Source organism: Acartia tonsa, chromosome 2 (assembly GCF_053477335.1).
Source record: "Acartia tonsa isolate MP-2025a chromosome 2, ASM5347733v1, whole genome shotgun sequence".
Classification (NCBI taxonomy): Eukaryota; Metazoa; Arthropoda; class Copepoda; order Calanoida; family Acartiidae; genus Acartia; species Acartia tonsa.
The window spans coordinates 38,084,000-38,109,854 of record NC_137261.1 but is presented as its reverse complement, the minus strand read 5'-3'; the positions used below and the strand labels follow the sequence as shown (position 1 = coordinate 38,109,854).

At 28.0% G+C, this 25,855-nt stretch overlaps 1 protein-coding gene across 1 annotated transcript in view; it reads right to left on the bottom strand.

Annotated features, from left to right (window-relative positions):
* Positions 1–25,855, bottom strand: part of LOC145311751 (uncharacterized) — a 61,978-nt gene that overhangs the window by 5,642 nt on the left and 30,481 nt on the right. Inside the window, exons 4-7 of the mRNA XM_080150727.1 lie at positions 11,365–11,444; positions 10,164–10,291; positions 1,474–1,580; positions 1,178–1,290 (exon numbers count right to left, since the gene is read on the bottom strand). Coding sequence (XP_080006853.1) covers positions 1,178–1,290; positions 1,474–1,580; positions 10,164–10,291; positions 11,365–11,444 — 428 coding nt within the window. The remainder of the gene's footprint in view (positions 1–1,177; positions 1,291–1,473; positions 1,581–10,163; positions 10,292–11,364; positions 11,445–25,855) is intronic.

Genomic DNA, 25,855 nt, shown 5'->3' with positions numbered 1-25,855 from the left:
TTCCTTTCTCAAATTCTCAAGCCCCGTAATTTTTATATGCGTGGCATCTTTACATAAAGTATTAACTATCAGGAGGTTAATATTTAGGGGGGGGGAGGGAGGTAATTTCAATTTAGTGGGTAATCTATCTTAATTTTTTTTTTTTGGGGGGGGGGTGAATAATATACTTTAAATATCAATTTCAATCCAAACTTTTACCCCGGGGGCAACCCCATTTTTTTTTTTTTTTGGGGGGGGGGGTGAAACTATCCATTTACCCTACTTGATTTAAACAATACATTTTCTTATTTTCTTTTGTCTTAGGCATAAATAAAACTTAAAACCAAATTTTTTTATGGAAAATTATTGGACATTCTAATCCTTGTTTTTCTTCATAACTTCCCTATTGCCCATTTAAAAATTTGTTGATAACTAAGTATTCAGTACAGAAACCTAGCCACTCCTTGCAAATAAGCAAATTTTATTTTTTATTAATCGCCTCACAATGTTGGATCCCCTTTCCCTTTCCCTAAATTAGATTAATTTCTTTATAAATGTAAGATTAAATTATGAAAAATTAATTTTTGAATTTTTAAACTTTAATCTTAAGGATTTTGTGTTAAATTATGAGGAAAAGATTGTTCTTTTTTCATTAGTTAATAATGTGAAAATATTTAGAATTTTTGTATAATTAAAATTCTTCACTGTCTTGGGCAGTAAAGGATAAAAAGCATGGAATATTTTTATATTAATCACCTGTTATGCTTTTAATTAAAACAAAAAAGCTCATAAATTTTATAAAATATTGATTAAATTCATTAGTTACTTAATAAATAGTGTATGTATAAAAATAATTTGTGTTATTATATTCCTAGTTAAATGGCATAAAATTACAAAAATATTGTGTTTTCTAATAATATAAAAATGATAATATTGAGACAAAATGCAATGAAGTTCTGTATCTTATGTTACAAAAAATGCAATATTTGTGATTGCTGCACCTGTTTATGAGCCAAAGCATTTCAAATACCTATGGTGACATTGTCACACGACTGATAAAGCAACATTAAAAGTTAAAACCATCTTCAGTTATGACGCAGTTTTGACTTACACTAAAACCTTCCATCCCCACGTTTTGACTTAGGCTAGGTAAAGTAGGGTATTGGAGAGGGGGCGTAGAGTTATCAAATGTTTCTACCTGTAAGAGAAGCTTCCTGTATGGCATACTCGGGTTATCATGAATAGAGTTGGCCAGGCTGAGACGAGCGTTCTGACGAGATATCTTCTCCTTCTTGAAGTCAACGAGGGCCTACAGAGCATTTGAATATTATAATGTGGAAGCATATTGATGTTTTTTTCACAGAAAGTCAATGTAAAAAAATTTCATTATCTATTCCATCAATAAGCCTTTACAATGGAAAAGGTTATGTATGGAAAATTATCAAAAAGTAGATAAGAAAATGAATGCATCCATATTTATAAATAAACATTCCTGGTGGAGACGATTTTGTAGGTTGGCTGCCATCTCCTTGGCCTTGTCCTCCCTGGGACACAGCACCGCGTGGCACCGCAGCTCCTGCTTCATCTTCCTTGCCTCGTGCCTGAAAAACATTAATGTTAGTTTTCTACTTTTTTTGTTGTTAAAAATTTATTGATAATGAGGTGGTTTTCCCTCAAAGTGTTTGAGTCGATCATAGAAGACTCCACTATTGTTGTACTTTAGGTTAAGTTAGGTCAGGTTACATTGGGAATAGGGTAATCCATAAGAGTTATAGCAACGCAGGTATGGACCCCGAAGGGTTTAGGTAACCACAGGGGTTAGGCTTAGGTAAAAAAACCATACCTATTTTTTTTAAAAAGCGGGGGCGGGGGGTTCTGTGTTATCTAAGCACCGATTATGCTTCCATATATTGCATCCTAAATCCTTATGATTTAAATGCATAGAATGTTGGGCAGCGAGACTTCTATAAATGGTAGATATGTCGGTATACCCCTGACTTTTTTTTAGCATATCATTGCTGCGCCAGAATTAGATTTAATTGAACCTGTTTCAAAGATGTATTTAATGATATAAAATATAGATTTAATGATGTAAAAAATGCAAAGCTGTCATATTATATCAATAAAATTAATATTTACATTTTGATGACTAAGATAATTATTATACAGAGGCAGTTACATCATTTTATCTGCTGATAGGTTGCATGTTAATTTTGTGGATTTTTTATAGGAAAATTAAAGCAAAGGGCGTTTTTATTTTTAAAGGTACATTTTAAATGAAAAACAAGGACAATAACATCCTTAGACACTGTTTAATTTGATGAAAAAGAAAATATGTTAAACTGTAAAAATCTATTTTTTATACTTCAAATTGTCTGTCAATAGATAAAGTAATTTTTTAGCTACAATCAAAGAAGATAATAAGAATACAACAAAAATGACTGAAGCATATTCAAACGAGATAATGTGTACATAAAAAGTACACAATATGATTTAAAATAAAAACAATTTGTTATGATAAATATATATCTGATAAAATATTTAAAAAGTGATATAAAATATGTCCACAAGAAATGGCAATATTCACAATTGTCTTGGGCATAAGTGATTGGTGGGTTTTGGAGTACCGGGTGTTTATACATTTAACATATTTTTTTAAAAGTAAACAAATAATTTTTAAAGGCATCAATTGTACACATAATTTTTTTTAATAAGATTGCCTTATCCATTGCCTTCATACTTATTTGCAAGGAAAGGTAAATGAAAAATAAATCATTTATTTCTAAAACATAATTTTTAAAAATCTAAGAATTTAATTTTTTATGAACATCTTAAAATAGATGGAAAATTGATTGAAGGAGTCGGTAAACAAAACAAAAAATGCTCAAGTGTTCAAAACCTGACAAAAACAATAACATAAAAAGACATCACATATTGGAATAAAAAGCGAAGACATTCTTACAAGGAAGAGAAACAAAAAGGGAGGACATTCTATCAGTGGGGATAAAAAGTAGACAGTCTATCAGTTGGCAATAGTGATCGAGAAACAAGATTGATGAAATTTTGTATCAGTTTGTAGCAAAACATAGCACAAGTAAATACAGACACATGCTCTTTCTCTAAACCATAAATTATCTAAATTACACCACATTACCAGGACTGTAAAGCCAAAAACAATTACTGTGACGACATACCAACCAACTACAAAGAAACCAATCCTTGTCTTGAATGGTAGGGAATGAGTTTGGAATGTGGAAGTTGGCGCTATTTAATATTTTGTATTTGTATGTTTACATGAAAATGCAAATAAATCAACCTTAAAGTTGCTAGAACATACAGGATTAAAAAAAGAGGATTATGGAAAAAAAACGAAGTTAAGGTTTCGTCGCATTTTCACAGTAGATTTTCTCCTATTACTCCTATGAGGGGACAATTTTCAATTACATAACCCTTCGGGACAATCATTAACAATTAACAAAAGCTACTGGAAAATAAGACGAAACCCGCTACTTCGTTTTCTTTTCATGATCCAAAAAAGAAACTAAAAACCAAACACAAACTTTATACTTTTTTTGGTGCTTATTTAAATTTCTTCCTGTACCTCATTAATTCTGACATTTAAAAATAAACTGCTTAAAATTTAGCAAACTTTTTGGAAGTTTCAGCTAAACACCTGTTTAGTGTTTAAATGTTATGAAGAAGCCACCATAAAGTGATTATCGTCTGTACAGGCTGTCTATCCATGTCTATCTATCCATGTCTATCTATCTATGTCTATCTAAATATGTCTATCTTTCTAAGTCTGTATGTCTATTCTTAATAAATTATCATAGTTAATATAAAAAAGTGACTTGTATTATTAAGCATTCATAGTCATGTAAAGTTTTGGATTTCTAATAATTTTCTTTCTTGTCCCATGAAAGACCACTTATTAGTTTTTTCCTAAATCCTCACAATTTTTTCTAATATTTAGTTTGATAAACATTGCATGATATAAAAAAATTAAAATCCTTTATGAGCTTTCCCTATCCGAGAATGCAATAGGCTCTGAGTAATTGTAATATGTATTAGGCGTACTTAATACCATTTATATACAGTTAGACAGATTATCAGAATAGGGACAAACGTCCAGTTAGATAATTTGATTTAAATCATTTTGTTTAGAAAATTAAGACTTCATTATTGTTGGAATTTGGTATGATTTAAAAATAATTTGCAAATAACATAACAGGATTTAAATCGATTGACATCGCTGAATGTTTGTTCTTGATTCTACAGAAGATTAGAATTATGAGCAAAAACCACTAAATGTTGTTAAAATGCAGTTAAAATTGGGTTTTAATAAACCCAAGAATACTAATTTAGGAAGGGGGGGGGGGGGTGATGGCATAGTGTCTAGTTAACAGCATTATGTACTTTAAGTTATTTTAAAAATAAGACTCGAATGTCATTTCTTTTTGACCTGTCCTTAGATTAACCGATTAATTTAAGAGTAGCTAGTAGATGCTTATTTTTCCAAAATTTTTTAAATACTGTTAAAATGTTTTTAAAAGATTATGGTTTGTGGCTAACTTGTCAAAAATGTCATTTATCTTTAAAATGAAAAGAGTAATGATTTAGTTCTGCCATTAAGATTTGGTGTTCCTACATACTGACGAATTAGTTGTAGGGACAGCAATTTTTAAGTTTCAGACTGACATGTTAGACATCTATATACAGCTATTTGAGAGTTTTACTTTCCTTATAAGACAGCGAAACCAATATCTAGGATCATAATTTTCAATAAAGCTTTGAATTTGTCCTAGGTTAAAGACAGTTTTTCAGTAATTAAGGTCAAACCCTCAAGTATATTTCCCAAGAAACCTTTCACCACTCAAAGTTATAGAGTCTAGGGGCGAAGCAACTAACTATTTAGACCAGAGCTTTTTATGAATTACAAAATTTAAAATTAAAACCATTCAATAAACCTTTACTTAAATCTATAAGACTCAAATGTAACAACTTGCAATAATTCAATTTGACAAACCCTAAAAAAGATAAGGTAGACCGTTTTGACAAACCCTAAACGTTGTTTAAATCCCAATAGCAAGAAGAATAAAATATGCATAAGGAATTGAGTTGGAATATTGTTTACATGAACAAATTTTTAGAGCTAACTTAGAAATTTTGCATTATTTAATAAAAATCATCACTAAAAGTATTTTAGAAATAAGTAAAAAATTAATGAAGTACAGAAGTAGAAAATAATAAGTTAAAATAAGTATTTATTTTCGAATATTTTATGTTTGTTGTTTAACAGTTAAAATAGTTAATGTTGAGTCTATGGCTAACATAGTCTAGAGGACACGGGCGAGGCAAGTATGCTATTATACATGTCTCTGAGTGTCTTTTACAACACTTAGTCAGTTAAAAACATCAGTTCTCTGTATTCCCTTTTATGTAACCATTCATTTTTAGGATTTAAACAAGTTTTTGACATTCTTTAGTATTTGAGCTAGTGATAGAAAGAAAATATAATTATATATGATTTTTAAAATGTAATGTTTCATCGTACCTATTGTTTTAAAAATCCAAATCCATAAAAAATTCCAACTAGGAAATGAATTTATCTTGACCAAATAAATATAAACTGTTAACTTTTATTTTCCAAGTGTTAGCTAGTACTCACAGATTACAAGTTTTAGAATGGTTACATAGGGGTCTGTCGCCTTTAGACTCTGTTCCGTCACAAAATAGAATATTGCTTTAATTCTTAAACTCTTCTAACTAATTAACAAAAAGTATTTAAAATAAATAATTTTTAAAATCATAGTAAGCAATAAAATTTATATTCTTTTTCTAAAAAAATGATAATGTAAGAAACTCATAGTATGTTTTTTTTTCTTTTAATATTCTTAAACCATTCAAACCCCTCTCTAAGATTAACAAATAATCTTTTGTAAGTAACAGATTTTTTAAAGGCCTTTTAGCCACTCTATGTAAACAATTTCAAATCTTTAAGACGGTCAAATATTGAATTATACTGGGGTTTGTATATGTGTGTGGAGGGTTGATTGGGTGGGGGTGGGGTGGGGGGGATAGAACAGCAAATGTTTCCCAATCTGATAAGTCAGGATACGCCCCGGGACATAAAGTCAATAATAATAGATGGTACATACGATACATTAACATAGAGATCTCAAAACTGTTCTCCGAAAAGAATATAAGAGTTTAATTGCTGTTCTGGTGATATTGATGTACTTTCCAGCTTTTTAAAAACTATCTTTTAAATGTCATTATAAAATATCGTTATTTATTTTAAAATTAATTCTTGTAATGATTTCTTATGTTATAATGTCTACGTAAATATCAAGCAAATAGCTTTTACAATTTACATTGACATAACGACAATCCATGAGCAATATAAATATTATGTCAACATAGTGTTTATATATTTGGTAGGTTTAAGAGCACTCTAACATATAAAACTCAATTAAATAAGCTTTAAACTGCTAAAAAATACAGGGAGGTAATGAAAAATTGGATAGTTCGGGGGTAAGTAAAGACATTATAAAAGACTGCCGATTAATACATGCCTTACTTCATACATTAGAGGGTGCTTGAATATAAAAAAATATTTACAAAGCAGATAATGTTTCCTAAACATACACCACCGCCCACCACCAAAAAAAAACAAATAACCTAAAGCCTGTTCTGAAATTAATAGCTGTTTTCGAAATCGTAATGTAAATACATACAACTACTTAAATTTTTAGGATAAAAAAAGGATACTTTATGAATAAGCCCTATAAATATTTTTATTTACGAAGCTGTTGACAGAAAATAGATCAAAATCAAATTATATCTTGCAGGCAAATAATAATTATAACATTATTCATAATCTAGACATATTTGTAAAAAATGGACCTAAAATTAACATAAACTATTCTTTCAATTTGACCTATTTTTGATCAGTTTAAACAAAGATAAAAATGTCTTTTTTCAATTACATTTTCACGTTGTAATCAAAGTTAATAAGATTAAAATTTTCGAGGAAAGTTTAATTATCATTTTGTAACTGGGCTGCAACAGTTTTCTGAATTAATTATCAAAGAAGTTGTATCAACTTTTTTGCTTTTTATTTAAGATAGCTAGCCGGTCCTTTCAGTAAGTAGTAGATGTAAAATTTTTCATAGAATTCAGATATGCAATCGGTTTTTTTGTAGACCTCTTATTTTTTAAGTAATTTAAGTTTTTAAAAAAAATAATTAAGTCGGTTTTAAGGTACTAAAACGCAACAAAATAAAAGAAGAAAATAGCCAGTATAAACAAAAATAGTAAGATCTTTAATTTGACACCTTACTTTTAAAATTCTGTTGAGTAATTGTTGAAAAAATCTATTTTTTTAACCTCGGTTTAATCAAAACATTAAACCTAAATATTTTCTCATACAGACATAAAAAATATGGGTTCATATATACCATTAGAATGAGAAAAATAATATGAATCCATTTTAAGCAAAATTGAAAAAGTTTAAAAATATTGTAATAAAAAATAGAAAAAATAAAAAAGTTATTTTAAGAATTGTAACTACTAAACTAGCCAATCACAAATCGCAAAAATTGACGAATCGGGAAGATTAATCTATAAAATTAACCTATAGAATTGCCAGAAAAAAAGGAGAACGTTCATACAATATATACAATAGATACTACAATAAATATAGTGATATTAAAGAACATGTAAAGAATGAAAAATTATGAACAAATATGCATCAGTCTGTTTATAAACTTCAAAACAATGCAGTTAAAAATACATTATTGTTTCTTGTGTTTAAAAAATATCTGCTACATTGCATTGTCTTTTGTTTAGGTTTTGTTCAGGTTTGGTTCAAGCTAACCCTTTAAAGCCAAAATTATGATTCTTAAAAAAAACTTATTTTTTTTATTATAGTTTTATAAAACTTTTTCAATTTTGCTTAGAATAGATTCGTAATATTTTTCTGATTCTAAAGGTATATATGAACCCATGTTTTTTATGTCTGTTTGAGAAAATATTTAGGTCTAAAGTTTTTATTAAACCGAGGTTAAAAAAATAGATTTTTTCAATAATTACTCAACAGAATTTTAAAAGTAAGGTGTCAAATTAAAGATCTTACTATTTTTGTTCATACTGGCCATTTTCTTCTTTTATTTTGTTGCGTTTTAGTACCTTAAAACGGACTTAATTATTTTTTTAAAAAACTTAAATTACTTAAAAAATAAGAGGTCTACAAAAAAAACGATTGCATATCTGAATTCTATGAAAAATTTTACATCTACTACTTACTGAAAGGACCGGCTAGCTATCTTAAATAAAAAGCAAAAAAGTTGATACAACTTCTTTCTAATTTTCTTTCTACAAATATTGACATTTGGTTCTATCTTTCTCAAACTTGGAACAGTTTCCAGTCAAAATGAAATGGCTCAAATCCCGACAACTTTTTCAAAAACAAATAAGGAAGACATCATCCATAAAAGTAAAGTTATCGACAGTTGTACAAACAAAAAGTATCAATTATAGAACGAATACGCAAACATTGCTTATTTACGGAATGCTTAATAGAACGTGCCTGTTTTTGAAGACTGGATTACAGAGATGATTTGTCTAATAGTCTTAGTAATCAACCTTCCAAAAGTAGGGATCTTATGATAATAATAAGAACAGTAAAATATCATACAGAAATACAAAGTTTTCTTAATGGAGTGTTAAAGGTGTAAAAACCTAAATGGGAAGTTTTCAAATTTTTTTTCTCTCTTTTAATCATAATATTCATTCGAACGTGTTTCAGGAACGAAACCACTCTCTAATAGGGATGGGTACGTCAAGTAGTAAATTTACTCAGCTGCTATGTACGATAGGAGTCTAAAATTTGAGAAATAAAACAATGACTAAAATCTGGCCTTGTAGGATTTTAAAACTTTTTATCTTTGAAATTTGATGTAATAAATGAATTTAGATTTTTGATTCAATGATTTTATGACTTTAACTGCTGTGGTTTAAAACATGGAACCATGTAAATTTAGACCAAATTTAATAATCCATTTTCATACACATATTTTTTAGTAAAATAAGAATTGATATCAAGCTAACAACATCCCTGATGACAAAATAACAGAGAAATATTAAACAGTATAAATAAAATATTCAAATTCCGGCAGCTATTGTCTCTAAATGTTCAATAATGTATATTTTCAGTTTAAACTTTTAGTAATGTTAAACTATTGAACATTATGTAAGACTTTAAAATCTAAATTGAGTATTAAAATTAATTTGACATAGTTGAATAGTTTTATAATTTCAATACTTCCCCCCTTTGCTTTACTACCGTAAAATTATGTTTTCACAAAAATTTATAGTAAATTTTAGCCAAAGCATGCTTAACTCTACAATTATAATATGTATGTTGGTGAATTCACTGTTGATTCGAATGTAATACTAATTATTTTTATTGACAATTCTCACTTAAATACTTTTAGCACTTTTAAAACCGTTTTAATGGTTTACTTTATTTTATTCATTATTAATTTTTAACAACTTATGAAAATTATATTTAAAGTATTTGCTCTTTATCTTATCAGTATAGTATTCAATAGGCCAAAATAGATTTAGGTATGCTAAAGTACAAGGAAAAAATCTGATATTATGTTAAAAACTAATTTTAGCAATAATGTAGCCACATCTGATTAATAAGCTACGTAGACGCGAGACCTTGGAAACACATTTCATATAAAACATAGCATTCATATAATTTCTGGCTACTTAACACAGATAGTTAGATAGATAGTTGGATAGATAGATAGTTAATAGGTATGGGAACTTATGCTTGTTTTATTCGTTCTGATAAAATAAATGGAGTAAATCTTAAAAATTTATTTTTATAAGACACATTTAACAACAAATTAAAGCATTTTAAAACCTTTTTTGCCACGTTTTTCATGGATAAACACTAATTTTTAATTGTACAAAAGCTAGTTCTACTAGTTATCGTTCAAGATACATTATCAATCCACAAACTTAGGGATTTTGAAACATTATTTCAAAGATTTTTTTACAAAAATATTTGTGTGGCTTCCTTATAGCCGATTCTAAATTTTGGCAAAACCACTTAAGCAAAATACTTTTAGCGTATCTTTTCTATGATTGATAAAGTGTGTCTGTCTTACCTGTATATCCAGCAGAAGACCCTGGGATATGATGGATGTGCGACACTGTATGTAATTCTGTTTGCCCAATATTCTGTTAACCCGTGCTCCTTGGTCACTGCTCGTAGTCCAGAGTTCACAACTGTTAACTAAAAAAAGTAAATAATTGTAAATTTTTAAATAAAAACAAGGATAGTTATGTCCATACTTTGCGCAGTAATATAGTTAAAGCAATAACGTTGATGGAATGCTTTCAGGAAATTTCTCACTTAATTCAAATCTAGTTGGCTTACAGTGTTATTCACGAACTTACGGAACACTTTGGTTGAAGAGTAGCTTCACAAATAAATATGAAATAAAGTACATTTAGTATGAAATGGTAAAATATCTTTAAAAAAAACAATATTTAAGAATTAAATGAAAGCCTTTTTCCTGATTTTACGGTCATAACCAATATCATTTCATTTTGTAACTGTTTCAGGGATATTAGGTATCAGACATAAGGTGCATAATAAGTAATAAAAAGAACTAATCTCTCATCCCCTCCCCTAAAAAATTTAATAAAATTTTATAGATGCAAGAATAAATTATCATCCATAGTCTTATTAATTCCTAACTATTTATATATACTACTTTTTAGCCCGTTTTTATGTCCTTAGATGCTTGGGTAACTGTCCATAAAATTTGATAAAACCAAATATTCACTAGGAACCGTATGTGTAAATGAGATACTAACATGAGATTTTATCCCAGGGGTGCGCATACATGTCACCAAATAAGGAAATAACTTAAACTGGAGTGTTTCTTCCATTTTTTTTTGACCAACTGATTAACATTGTGACCTCTTAAAATGTCCAATAAAATATTTTGGCGGTTAAAATTTTTTTTTTTCATTTGTGTTTAGCATTATAAAAGTAAATGATATTCAGAAAATAAATAAGAGATATTGTATGAACACTTATCCCACACACACACACGAGATGATATCATCATGAAATCAAAATAAACTTTAAAAAACCTTTTTTTGGTTGTCAAAGATAAAAGATTTTAGATCTTTAATGAGTAGAATCAATCATCTCAAAATTCCTTTATGTTTAGATATTAAAATACTGTGGAGTGTTAATCAAAATTCTTTACAGAAACGAACACATCATACATACATAATTTTTATTTTATTTAAGACATAAGGACAAAGTTTATGAAATGAAATGATTAGAATTACCTTCATAATGATATCTGGTTTATCAGAGCTGATATGATTTCTCCACAAGGTTGATAAAGGTTTATCTACACAGCCATCACCTGAAATTGATATGCATTATCAATACATGATTCAAAACAGATTCCAAATGAATCTAAATTTCTAAGTCAATTTGTATTTTCACAAATGCATTAAAGTAGCAAAATATCGGATAAAATGAATGAGAAATTTACTGAATGATTTATCGAGAAAAGTCATATTTTCTAGAAATTTTTTTTATATATTTACTATATGTGTGTTTTTCACCATGAAATAGAAATAGGATTCATGCAGTATAAATAGATTTATGGATTTTCTCAGAAAGATAAAATTGATTTTTTTACATGACTTGCGAAATGACAGTGATAGATTTTAAATTTATGGGACAAATTCAATATTTCTTACTCACTGTAAAGAAAAATATTAAAATATGTAGAAGATGAATGGAGTTACATTTAGGATTTAGACACAATTTGCAAATTATTAAAACCAAATATTTTAATATAAGTCATTGAAATAAATAATTCCATTTACTGATTCTAAATGTGTGTAATATATTAATTTTCAATGTACTGTTTTCTTTCTCCTAAATTGTTTTCAATTGTAATCATTTGTGCAAGGCCTTAGCTGACAAATTATACAAGTGCATTGATACACTTTGAAAATAACAAGAATAAACCAGTCAATTTTAACTAAGTGATTTAATTTCAAAATGTTTGTGTTTATTGTAAGGGAGGGCCTACCAGAAATTGTCCCTGAAAAAACTTTCTTCCCAACTTTTTTTTCTTAAATACTAAAATATATAAAAAAAACTATGGGCGCTGCCAACAAAAAATACTGTACTGTTTGTGTTTATATCAAGTTTTTGTATGATGATATTTGTTCAAAAATCCAACAAATAAACTATTAGATCCAAGATAGGTATTAGAGAGTATAAAATATTAAGAAAATTTTTTAAAATTTTTAAAAATTTAAATTGCTTAATTGGGTAAACGAGAAACTTATAACTTTGGGCATTAAAAATACTTTTATGCCTAATGCATCATGCCCAATACCCCTAAATTCCTGGGCATGTATGCATGTTAGTATTGTACATTTATATAATACAGATCAAAAAAAGGCGAAGTCAAGTGCATTTTTCTTTCATAATGTAGTCACGAAGTGAAGGCTAAAGGTGTAAAAACATGGGATGGGTTTGCTGAAGAATTCACTGCAACTTTTAATGCCCCTAAAAAGATCACAAAACCTATGAATTGTTTTAAAACACAATACAATAGACCCAATTAAACAATGTGTGGTAAGAAGTGGTAAAAACGCGTATTCATTTGACCCAAAACCAATAATAATTTTCTTTTTCTTGCTTTATACAAAAAGTTCTATACTATCATTGATATATGGGTCAGCATTGCAAGTTCAGAGTACTTTCTCAAAAAAAAATGTTTTGCCTTTAACACTTCCACCAACCAAAAATTGTCATTACTTAAAGCAAACAGTTTATTTTCTCAAGTAACTATCCATTTAAAATCGATAAAACAAAACATCAATAGAAATGGCAAAAAGTTTAATACAGTTATTATACAGTTTCTAGTTAAACCGAGTAAAAGGATTATTTATTTTCTATTTACCTATCCCTGTTTCCCCGAATATAAAAGTTTCCTTAGCTGACTCTCCATCAATTGACAGATAAAGAAGTGAATTGAAAGGAGGCACTCTCCCATTCAAAGAAACATATTAATAAATGGGTTTTTTTTTTACAGTTTTACCCCAAAAAATTGCCCTTTTTTGGTATTTTTATAGCGAGAACAAAATAAGTTAACAGACTTTTAGTTGCTAAGTGCCTTATAAAGTTACATTATAATTATTCAATAAGATTTGAACTTTTGTTTAGTTAAATAGGTCAAAATAATTATGTAATACTCAATTAAAATGTCATTGATATTATACTTGTTTTAATACAGGAAATTATATTTTAAATAAATAAGAAAACACACTTTTAACATTATGTAGTGTAAAACAGGTTAAAAGATTAAAATTAGTTTTTAAAATGAGCATTAATCTGTATATAGAAGGGTTAATTAAGAATATTTTAGAAAGATAAGTCCATTATTTTATATTATATTACTGTATTGGAAGTTTTGATAAGGGATAAAACCTTCAACCTTAAGAATTGAAAATAAATATTTGCTATACCTATTGCCTATCTTTTATTTATCAGAGTGTATTTTCAAGCAAAAATGCATGATTCAATTAAACAATTTTGAATCGCTAAATTTCTTACAAACAGACATTATTTAAAATGCAATCTTAAAGATTTTAGAAGGTTTTATCCAATGTTATTAAATTTGATATTAAATTAAATTAAGGTGCAAGGTAGAATACCTCGGGCAATGTACAGCCATTACTTTAATAAACCTCTTCTATAGAACATACAAGTTACAAGTAAAATTTCTATTAATATACGCAACATAAAAAAACACATGTAGTTAATTTTTTTTTATATCAATAAAATCACAACAAAACAGCCTTTTTTTCAACCTCTCACTCAATCATTTTTAAAAAGAATTTTTGTAATTGGATAGAATGTCATTAATTCAAAGTTTTAGAATATTTTAATTTGTTGAAAAAAAGTAAGAATACAACACATCTTAGTCTTAAATTATGCCTGGATGCATATTAGGGCCATCCAATTAAAAAAAAAAAAGAATATTAAGTTGTAATTTTCTCATTTAAAATAATATTAAAAACGATGCCTTTAAAACGCCTGGTTTTGAAATCCTAATAAAAAATGCACTTTGAAAAGTTTGGAGTACCCTATCAGATATCCTAACCGTATCCTGACCTTATTACTTCTCTCTACTCTATCTCTCTCTCTCTTTAGTTTTCTTGCATACCATCCTTATTTAAAATTTTAAACAGCTAAAAACTGTTTTTAAAACAAAACTGTATGTCTTTAACATTCTATAAATCTTCAAAACTGTTAGAGTCGCTAGTTTTTACATTTTTAAATACTCCCTTCAAAGTTCAAGAACAAATGTATATCAAAATTGCATTTAAGCATTGCTTTATTAAAATCAATCACAATTTTCTAGTATTTTAATTTTAATTTTTGGTTAAAAAATAAGCTGTTTTATTTTCACTCCCCTTACGATCTATGGACTAGTCTAGCTGAACCAAAATAGAATAATTCTCTAAACCATAGATTAATTTTACTAAGATGACTGTATTAATAGTAGTGTAGATTCTATAAAAATTACTTCGTTTACATTTACTTCACTTTTACATTATTAAATTTTCTTTTTTTCGATCTTAATTCTGGTACTGGGTAAGAATTTGATTTTTGTAGCTGCGTATGAATAAATAGTATATCCTTGTTATAATTAAATTCATGTGCAATTTGCAGGCTGCGAAGTGGACTATAAATGCGTCCGCACTGCACACATATATGTACATATTTCAATTTTAACGTCAGATGATTTTACAACTTTTTAATTTGACTTAAAATTTCCTTATTTTGAAAGAAACCAGAACTTTTTTCTTTCTGTTTATTATAATTGTTTTTATGCCGTGGACATGTTGTATGAAAAGAAAATATTCTGAAATCTTTTTTACAAACAAAAATAAGAAAAGGAAAGAATCATTATAGGAGGCTTAGAATTTGTTTTTGTTGTATTTTATATAAATTTTATTTCACTATCTTTGTCCCATTTTCTAGATATTATTTGAAAATGCAACTTTTTTTCTGTAAACGAAAAGCAATCCCAATTTTAGGGTCAAACAGATAGTAAATTCTGCATTAAATATAGATTATTGCTTTAACGTGGATTTTTAGAAGCTAAAAAACTCAAGGATTTTAAAAATTAGTTCATTCTCAATGTCTGTGATCAGACTATGTTTGATTTTTCATTTTAACTTTTTGTTAAAAAAATCATATAACTTTTAACCTTTAAATGTAACATGTTTTTGATCCTGATTTGATCAGTCAACAAGTTAAGTAATTATACTCTATTATCTACAGACTATACTGCTCATATCATGATGGACTATAATAATCCATTTCTTCAAATTCAAAAGCTCAAAACTTTTAATGCAAATTTCAAATGGGATTTTTAAAAGCAAGTTAACTTAAGTGGAAAAAATATCATATATTTAATTAGAATTTAACTTAGAAAAAAAGAACAATAAAGTATTATACAGTATAACAGTATATTTTTGTAAGTCAATATACACCGATTTTTCTTAAACGAATTTTTTCAACCTAAGGAAAGTTGAAGTCAGCTTATAAAGTAAGTGTTTTTTCTATGGATATTTCAAAAGTTTTGGCAAAGTTTAAAAATGTATATTGCTATTCTTTTTATATTAAAAGGTATCATCATTTCAAGTTGCCAAAAGCAACATCTTAAATTCTAAATTTGATGGTCTTTAAAGCAAGGAAGGGGAAAGATGTCTTGAAAACAATTTAAGGGGGTTCTTAACAACAATTAAGACTTAAATTTCATGGCTTCTCTAATAAAGCTTCTCATATTTTTTTTACATAGTAAGTCAATTATTAAATGTGATCTAGAAGTTGAATCAATGTTCCGAATGTATATACCTAACCTTTTCATAGTTAGGCAGATCTTTATAAAGATGAGTTTGATAGATTAAATGAGGTTTTTTAAAAGTCATAGTTCAGAAATATTTCTATCCAACATGCGTATTTCATATTTAGATAATTATTATCAATTATTTATTAAAATGAAATAGTTTGCTGCTATATTTAAATATGAATTTAATATAAATAAACTATTTAATCCTATATAAAGATTCTTAATAAGTTCATTGGTTTGAATAATGCGATCAAGACTTAATAAAACTCTATTCATACAACATTTTATAATCGTATTTAGGCTGGTAATAAGATTTTTAAATAAGGCATCTAAAATTCATCCAACCATATATTGAAAGGGAATTTGAAATAGTTTTGCTAATAATACATTAACTAATTTATGTTTGTGTGTATAATCACAAAAAAACTCAACTTAAGCCCTATGATAAAAATACCTTATCTTTCATGAAATTAGGTTTAGAAAATCTTACACAGGCATTTTATTTCAAATAAAAAAAAACTGACCCACTTACTCTATTAATGATTAATTACATAAAAATTGTGACACGCTTGTAAAATAATCAAATTACGTAGGTCCAAATATTTTGAAATAAACTTGTTCTTTTTTAAGACAGGTTGCATCTCAGACTGATCTTTAAAAATTCCTAAATACCATGCTACAAGGCTATTCAAAATTAATGATTTTTTAATATTTGAAATGCCTTCTGGAAGCCTAAATTCTATATTTATTAAAATACTGTTTTTCTACATTTATAATCTTATAAGTTATAATCAATTGCCAAAATATACAATAGATAAATTTTTTTTTAAGAATTAGGCTTTTATTATAAAATATATAATGACCTCATTCAGTCCATGTTGTTAATTTTCAATTAATTCTAATAAAATCTACAAAAAGATTGCTATCCTTAGTTTAGACTCTTACTCTTAACATTTACTTCCCCTTTTTATAACTAGTGTTCATGTCTTAGTTAAAATAATCAATCTAAAAGGAAATTAAAATTCACATTTTTGATTTAAGATTTACCTTTTAATTAGAACTTTTTTCAACTTGTTTATCATTTTACAGTTTTCTTATTGATTTTTTGTTATTTAATTTCTATTCTGATTTATAAGTTAGTAATTAGCTGTTTTAAATAAACATTGTATACTTGATATTTGAGGGATAGACAAATAATGGGAGGAGAGGGGTGAGAAAGAGAATTAAGAGTGGTCAAACAACATATGGCAAGACACACTTTTAACCATTAGACGTATTTTAGAGTAGTTTTTATAAAAGATGTTTTGACATAGAAGGTATGATTGTTTTATGGGTATCTTATCTATGATAATTTTTGTTCGTAGCTAAAGAAACTCTGAAACGCTTAAATATTTAATTAGTGCTTTTCAAGGGCTATATCTGTAGTCCTGAAATGCCTTAAAGCTATTTTTTGACATTTCCGAAAATTATCGCACCTGCTAATTTATACATTAGGGAAGTTTTAAAACGATTGGGCACCCTATCAAGCTCTAATTTTGAGACACACGTTTTAAAACTCACACCACTATAGCCGTAGGAATTAATTGTAATCTCTAGCTTTAACAAAATTTAATATTTTTTAGTAAATTGCACTTTTTATCCTTTCATTTTGGCTTTTAAGACATAACAAGTTCTGTTCTAAAATTAGAAAGCTTGAAAATAAAGATATTTGTATGTACATAGTTTAAGATGATTGTATTTGCCTTTGGAATAGATTAGATTTTTTAACAAGAAACTTATTGTGCATAGGAATACAATTTTATTCTAACAAAAAAGGAGAAAGAATATTTTTCTGCAAACAAATCAAAACATTTAGAATTTATATAAAAATTTAAACTAAAAAAATTTATTTATTTTAGCAAGAAAATAAGCATTAAAACAAAACATAAAGTTTAAAATCAAATCTGGACAATTTGAAACAATTGAAATTGTAATAATTCCAATTTTGAAATTAGGATAATACAACTACACACGGACAAACAATAGAAAAGGGAGTGAGTTTTAGAGGAGGGTGTGTGTGTGTGTGTTGGTTTGTTTGTCAGTGTGTGTGTGTGTCTGTGCTTGAATTCGGCGTTTCAGAAATGGCTAGCAGGGGGTAAATCCACCCACACACTCACACAAACACACACAGAAAAATGCACACACACACACAAATTCTATAGGCCTTGTCTGAAACACATCGAGAAGTCCAAGCAGCACTTGGGGGGATATCAGTTTTTAAAAATAATAATAATAAATAAATGTATTTATTTGATTTAATTCAAATTAAATTCATATCAAAAGAGAAATAAATTAGCATATAATTTGTTTACAAATTCTCACAAATTAAAGTTTTTTTCTGACTTACTTCTGAAATAAGAAAATATGGAATTGTAAATTGAAAGCATGCTTTTAAAAACCTAAACCCAAGAAGGTGGGTAGTTTTCAAAACCGCAAAATTTTATAAAACAGCAAAAAAATATTTAAAACTGACACAGGAAAAGATAAAATCTTTGTAAAAATTTTAAAACCCTATTAAAAATTGATTATTTAAATATTTTTGTGGTAAAAAAATGTTGGAATGAAGAGACATCCCTGTAGGAGAGCTAGGCACAGTTAATCCACAATTATTACAAGAAAAATGGTTAGTTCGGCTGACCAGACACACACACACACTCACACACACAAGTTATGTGTGACAAGAAGCAATATGGGCAAAAGAAATCAAAGCAGGAGGTGGATTCTTGACAGACTTCACTTTTGAGTAAAAAAAGTTTACCTATGTAATAAAAAATCCTTATTGCCAATTTGTATGTATACATGCCTATTTGATTGTCCTTTAATATCACGCAATTGTCCTTCTAGATCAACTCTTAAGAAGAGAAGCTATGTCGTTTATTTCATCCATTTAGTAGGAGGTTAGGTCAACCCCCCCCCCCCTTGATTAGTTTTTTTTTACTACTTTGTGAGATTAGGTAAGGTGTTAACCATAACTATCATGGCTAGGGGCATAGCCATTGGTAAAAAAGAAGTATGAATTATAAAAAATATATATTTTTCAGAATATGCCACTTGAAAATTAAAGAGAAAATGTTTGAAAAGATTTGTGTAACTGTATTTCAAATATTTGAAACAGAAGCATTTTAGTAAACAACCCAGTTTTGGGCCTACAATAGAGTTTACAATAGAATCAAAATTAAGTTCAACTTAAATAAAGTTATCTAGAACGAGATTTAAACATTATTTTCATATTAAATTTAAATGTGATAAGGTAATTGAAATGATCTTGAGATTTCATTTTTGACCAACTCTAAGTTTATTTTAAATTACAGAAAAGATATATAAAATTTTACAATCTGAAATCTTAACTTATCTAAAACAAACAACTCATTAAGGATTGGTCTAAAATATGTGTTTAAAACTCTAGTTTGTTTGTTTTTAGAACTCATAAATAGGCTTGCTTTATTTGCAAATGTGAACTTAGTTTTCATTATAACTTCTGTTATTCTAAAAATTATTTTTTAAATTTCTGTTTTAAAAAATGATATGACCTTTAATTATCAATTTAAACAATAATATTGCTTCATCTTATTCATGAAAATTTTCTCACATTATTGATTCAAAATTTAGTTTAAGAATTAAATTTTCTCATGGATTCAGAGATAGGGCAATAGTAAATAAATTTAGGAAGGAGGAAAGTGTTTGACAATCATTGTTCCATAAATTTTGCCAATAGTCATTAACTTCAAAATATATAAAAACTTTCTTTTCAATAAAAAGAACATCATTTAGGTTTTATTGATAAATTCCTAATAGAAAATCAACGTTGTTTCATGTATTCTTACAAAATCATTATGTTTAAAAGTTTAATTATGCAAAGAAAGTGATTAAATAACATTTTTCGTGTTTAGAAAGTTTTAAATAAATTTCTAGGTGATGGAGAGAAGTACTCCATTTAAAAAGGTTTCATGTGTCTCTCAAAGTGTGAGATATATTTTATTTGTAAGTGTTTATATTAAGTTTAAAAAAAATAAAATTTGATTATTTAAATTCGTTAAATTGCCCCATCCATCTTGTCTTTGATTCGATTTAAACCTTTTGCATATCGGGGTCAATTTGATCCAGGCTGAAATTTCCAATTCCCTTTTTTGTTGTTGTTCCCTGTATTGCGTGTTAAGAAGATTTTTTTATATATTTGTTTTCTATGAGTTTTTGTTGCGCAAATATCTAAAAATATCCCGTCATATTTATGTATATGATCTATATGATATTTCTAAGCTTTATACCCAGCTACTTATTCAAAACCACATAAGAAGATTACTTGCCAATAAATAGAAATTAGAGTCAAAGAGACATCTTAAGATTTCAATAATTTTGTTTTAATTTCTAGTGTTTAGACCACTATCTTAAAATGACATCTTAACGTTTTAACCCCTTCTTTTGCTGTAATATGGGAACATCTAACACCTCTTCCCTCTTTTTTCGTGTTTATGGACAATAAAAAAAGCCCCCTGGGCCTAAACCTGGACCCTGCGGCCGTTTCTTCTCTTTTTTTCTACCTACAACACTTCTAAATCTGATTTAACATAATAAACATGGAATCATCAGAAAATTGTTTTTTTTTATAAAGTATTTAGGAAGGGGGTGGTGGGATATCAATGATACTCTGATTGGCCTGTTTTAACATTAAAACTCACCTGAAATTAAAAAGAAAATATTTATTAACAATGAAATTTAAATATCTTGAATAGTCTTAGCTAACATTCCATAGATATTCAATATTTTATAGTGTTTCTTTGCGACCAACTTTTCCGCTATTCAAAAATATCACTATTGATATCAAATGGCTTCTTTTTCTGGAAGATGAGGTACATAAAGTTACTGTAATTGTTATCAAAGAACAAAGCAGATTATTTGACCAAACAATTAGGTAAATTTACTGACAAGGAAAAAAACAAGAATTTAAAACATTCTTTTAAAATTATGGTTGTATCCTTTTTATTATTAAATCCATTACGGGCCGGGAAAATGTCCCCTGAGAGATCTATTTTTAGAACTGAGTATTTGTGTAATGGTTTCTCTCATGAACGTAGCCCAGAATACATCTATCTATGTAAACATACAAAACAGCATAAAAACTGTGTAATAATAGCTAACTTTAAATTGCTTTATTATGACAGTTTTTATCATAAGAAGCGTAGCAATAACATTTCCAGTAAAACAGTAAATATTTATTGATTACTAAAAATGCGTCTTTCGCCAGATTGAACAATAGAGTTATATTTTAAAGCCGTCAATAAACAAGAAAGTTTTGTTGTCTTTGTCACTGATGAAAGGATGAAGTAAACTAGTTGTTGAAGCATTGGTATCCTGCTATTAAGAATTATTTGTTATATCGTATGTGAACTTTATATCAGTCTTACTTGTGCATAGATATATTTACAGGAATAGAGGGTATAAGGGATTTGTTTAATCAAAAACTTTATCTTTCACATTTAATTTTAATTAGTTGTGGAAGACCCCAGCTCAATCATACAAATAAAACCAATATAAACACTTAAACACTGAAGAAAAGAAATACCTTTTGATGCGTCTTTTAACTGCATTACCGACAAATTAATACATAAGATATGTAGTGCATCTTCGCTACTAATAAAATTTTTTTTTCTTATTTCTCTACATACATACACAAACACACACACATCTTTTGATATCAATGTACTTGCGTCCAAAAATAGAGCATATCAATCCAGTGCTAATCAAATAGACATGTAATCATAAACAAGGATGACAACCTCCATAAGTAGCAAAGCATAAAATATAACATTGAATAGAAAGAGAAATAAGGACATAAGAATAGATGATATTAAGATATTCAAGTCACGCACCAAACCAATAAGGACCATCTATAAAGGAAGCCTTTACCCAACAGACATCTATTAAGAAACAACCTAACCTAATTGTGACTATTCATAGGGAGATGACCTCATATCTTAAACTCACTTACAAAACATTTTAATAAAACTAAGTTAGAAAAACTTAGTTTTTTATATAAAAAGAATTGGCAATCAGAAGTCTATTGAAAGAACCAAAATCAAACATTTTATTTTCCCATTGTTCGAAAAAATGTAATAAAAATATATATGTAAATACATTTGGCCTTTTCAATGAAAATAATCACAATTCAATTTTTTATTTAACTATGAATATAAATTTTTGGTATTCAATCATAGTTTGCCATTTTATAAAAGTATAATAAAACGAATAAATATTTTTGTGATTTTTTTTACTAAAGATATCAGAAAAGGTAACATAGACCAATCATTTGCGTGATCATAGCTTAGATGAATTTATAAAGATCTCTCAAATAGACTAATAAAGGGGTTAAACAATAAACTATAAATATGTGGGGAAGAATAGATTGTAGATTTCTACTTATAATAAGATTACATTTAATACTAGTTTTGGATTGTTTAAGGCTATTTTCATCGGAAGCTATTTTGTAAACTTTGATCGGTCATTCTAAGTGAACTGAATTTGGTGTCCTACTGTTTATAATAATAAAATAATGTCAACAGCCATATTTAACTGTATCTAGATAATAGGTTATTTTTAGACCCCCCCCCCCCTCCCCTTCTCTTAACCAATTTTATCCATGACTCCTTTTTCTAACTTCCTCTTTCGACCATGTGACAGCAGCATCTGGGGCAAATAAAAGGGTGGGGGGTGGAGCAAATTAGATAAATAGGGGAAGAACACCTGGAAGTTTAAAGGGGGTAAGTACCAAAACTTCCGTTTCAAACCATTTTTAATTTTTCTCAACAAATGCGCCAAAAATATTATAAAATTAAGCCAAAGATAAAATCTCGGTGTAATATGGGCTTTTTAGAGGTTTAGGTGAACACATGAATTTGGCTCTTTCTATCGTAAGACTCCAAAGCGTAAAGTTAACTTCAGGAAATGCCTAGTTTCCAGTCTTTACCTTTAAGCATTCTATAAATATTTATTATTCGGGATTTTATTCTAAAGAAGTGAAGCAAATAAAAAATAAATGGTTGTACATATAAGATTTCTTATTTTTTGGTTCTATTAATTTATTTAAGTAGTATTGTATGAAATCTTTTGTTATATAAAGGTGATGAAAAGTTGAGAGTGGGCATATTAATTTATAATTTTAATAATCTTATTAACCTTACATCAATGGTACAATAGGAAGGGTACATACAAACATTTATTAACAGCCATGCTTGTGGATTAAGTGAAGCAACACTACTATTATAATTCGTTTTGTCCATTTGTCTGTCGGTTTCTTTTTACCAGGAACGTTTAAGGATGCAGGGTGGGTAAAATAGTATTTAATCCCCCCCCCCCTGAAACAAATGTTTGGGTGATTTAGAAAACCTCAATTTTTTGAGATACATCCTCCTTTTACCCAACCCACCCCCCCCCCCCCCCCTCAACAAAAATTACATTTATATGATTTTCATTTAATTTATCTCTTATTATTTGAAATATGTGAACCCAAGGGTGATAAAAATGCTTGAATTAACATAACATAATTAAATTTTGTGGTTCCTGTGAGATTGTGACTTAAAATTTATTCCAAAGGCACCACATCTTGGGTAATAAAACAAATCTGTAAGATTTAGACTTTCTTCAAAATCTTATTCTAAGAATTTGAAACATTTCTTTTGCTGTACTTACTAAATTCTCTCTTATGCATTTTTATCTAGAAGAAAATTTTGCTAAGTTTAGTTAATCTACTTAAACGCAACTACCCCTTTGAGAGTGTAAATAACAGCTGACAGAAAAGCAGTAGGCTTAATTCTACTTAACCAAATGACTTTATTTAAATTGCAGGAAAGGGTGGGTGGCAAAGATTAAATTGATCAAACATATGAAAATAGGACAAATGAAAGGGAGGGGAAAATGTAAACTAAGGAGGGTCTATCTACCCTCAGGAAGAGAGAGGACAATGAATCTAAAAATAATCTACAACTATTTGCCAGCTACCAAAGACTAAATTTTAGATATAAAATTAAGAAGATGGGGAGTAATTTACTCATTCCTATATTAAATATCCCTGTATCTCTGCTTAAAAACACATATTTGATCAAAATTGCAAGTTTTATTTTATTACTTTATTGTTCTAGGGGGAAAATTGTAATTGTAAAATAAAACAATAAGGTCAACAATAAGAGAAAAATTAACTTTAACAAATTAGATTTAATAAAGAATAATATTATTTGAAGCAGTGTCTCTAAGTTTTTAACAATTAATATTAATAGTTAATGATTTTTCGTAGGTTAAATTTTTCATATGAACATTAGTTTTTATCTTAAATTTTTCAAACAGGAAGACAGATTTTAATTTGTGGCAAAGAAAACCTACAGAAAAAAAATCAACACGCGCTAGAATCCATAAATTTTGACCAAAGAATTAGCAATAAAACATAAAAAAACATGTATTGTTTTCTAACCAAACTGTTAATCGCCATTTCTCGTGTTTGACCTCGAAAAAGTTTGTTTAATGTAAAAAATTCTCAGGCCTTGCTACTACTGCCTAGTCCTTAGATAGCAAAGGCAAGTAGTAGTAGTAGTATAAAGCAACCGCGCGACGTCCAATTCAATGTGTTTGAAAGAATGCGCACAATACCGCGGAAATTTATTTGTTTTGGCGCGCTTCATTAGAATTAGTGCGCGGCATTATTTGTCGCGTCGTCGCTTTAACAGACGGCGTATTAATACACAAGGTAAACTCATTTCTAATATTCATTTTTATAGTGAAAATAAAGTTTAAAACTATAGGATTCTAGGAATAAGAAGTCTGTCATTATTCTAACTTGTTTTAGATACTATAATGACCTTTCATATTTTAGTATAATATCAAAGCATTTCTAATATAAAAGACATAAAAAGGGATCATTAAATGATAATAATAATTGAAGAAAGTTACTTAAAGAAAAGAGAGAAAGGAAAAAATAAAAAAATGATCTATAAAAAGGAGAATGAAAAAAAGTGAGAAAAGTAGGTAAAAATTAAAAAATAAAATGATTTTTTAGCAAGTTTTTTATTAAGAAAGAAAATTTAAAAGAAATTAAAGGAATGGAGAGAGAGATAGAGAAAGAAAGAAAGTAAGTGAGAAAGAGATAGAGAAAAAGAAAGAAGGAAAGATAGAGAGTCTTTGTTGTTGTTGGTAAACCAGATGAGAGAAGGTATCAAATATTTGCATCAAATTTTAGAACTTGGAATTAGAAACCATGACGGGTTCACTCCAGGGAAGCCTCACAATACAACACAAATAACAAAAATCTATTTTTTTTCATAACAAACATTAAATGCAAGAAAATCTATATCACAATAAAAGAAATGAAATCCCCATCTATGTGAAAGCCTTTTACAAGAATGATATTTTGCAAAGATTAGCAGAAGCGTAGCAACACTGCGTTGAGTTGGTGGTTGGCGCAGTGGCGTAGCCATTACGATATTTTAGGGGTTCATATTTTAATAATTTGATTTGAGACAAGAAAAAAAATAGGAAACACAAATTTCTTGGGTACAATTACTTTTTTTTTTTTTGGGGGGGGGTTGGTAATAACCCAACTTTACCCCTGAAAAGAGTTGTGTTATGGTGGTGAGCTTGAGCTCATATTTTATTTCACAATTTGATACATTTTTCAATAAATATTTCTGATAATTCATTTTTATTCAATGGACCAATCAAAATATTGAAATTTTGCAAATTTAAATTATTTTACATATATTTTAATAAAAACAAAAGTATTTCATGTATTTTTAAACAACTTTTTGTTGATAAAGTGATTAACAAAGCATTGTTAGTGTATTGATATTGGCTGATTCATGGCGGAT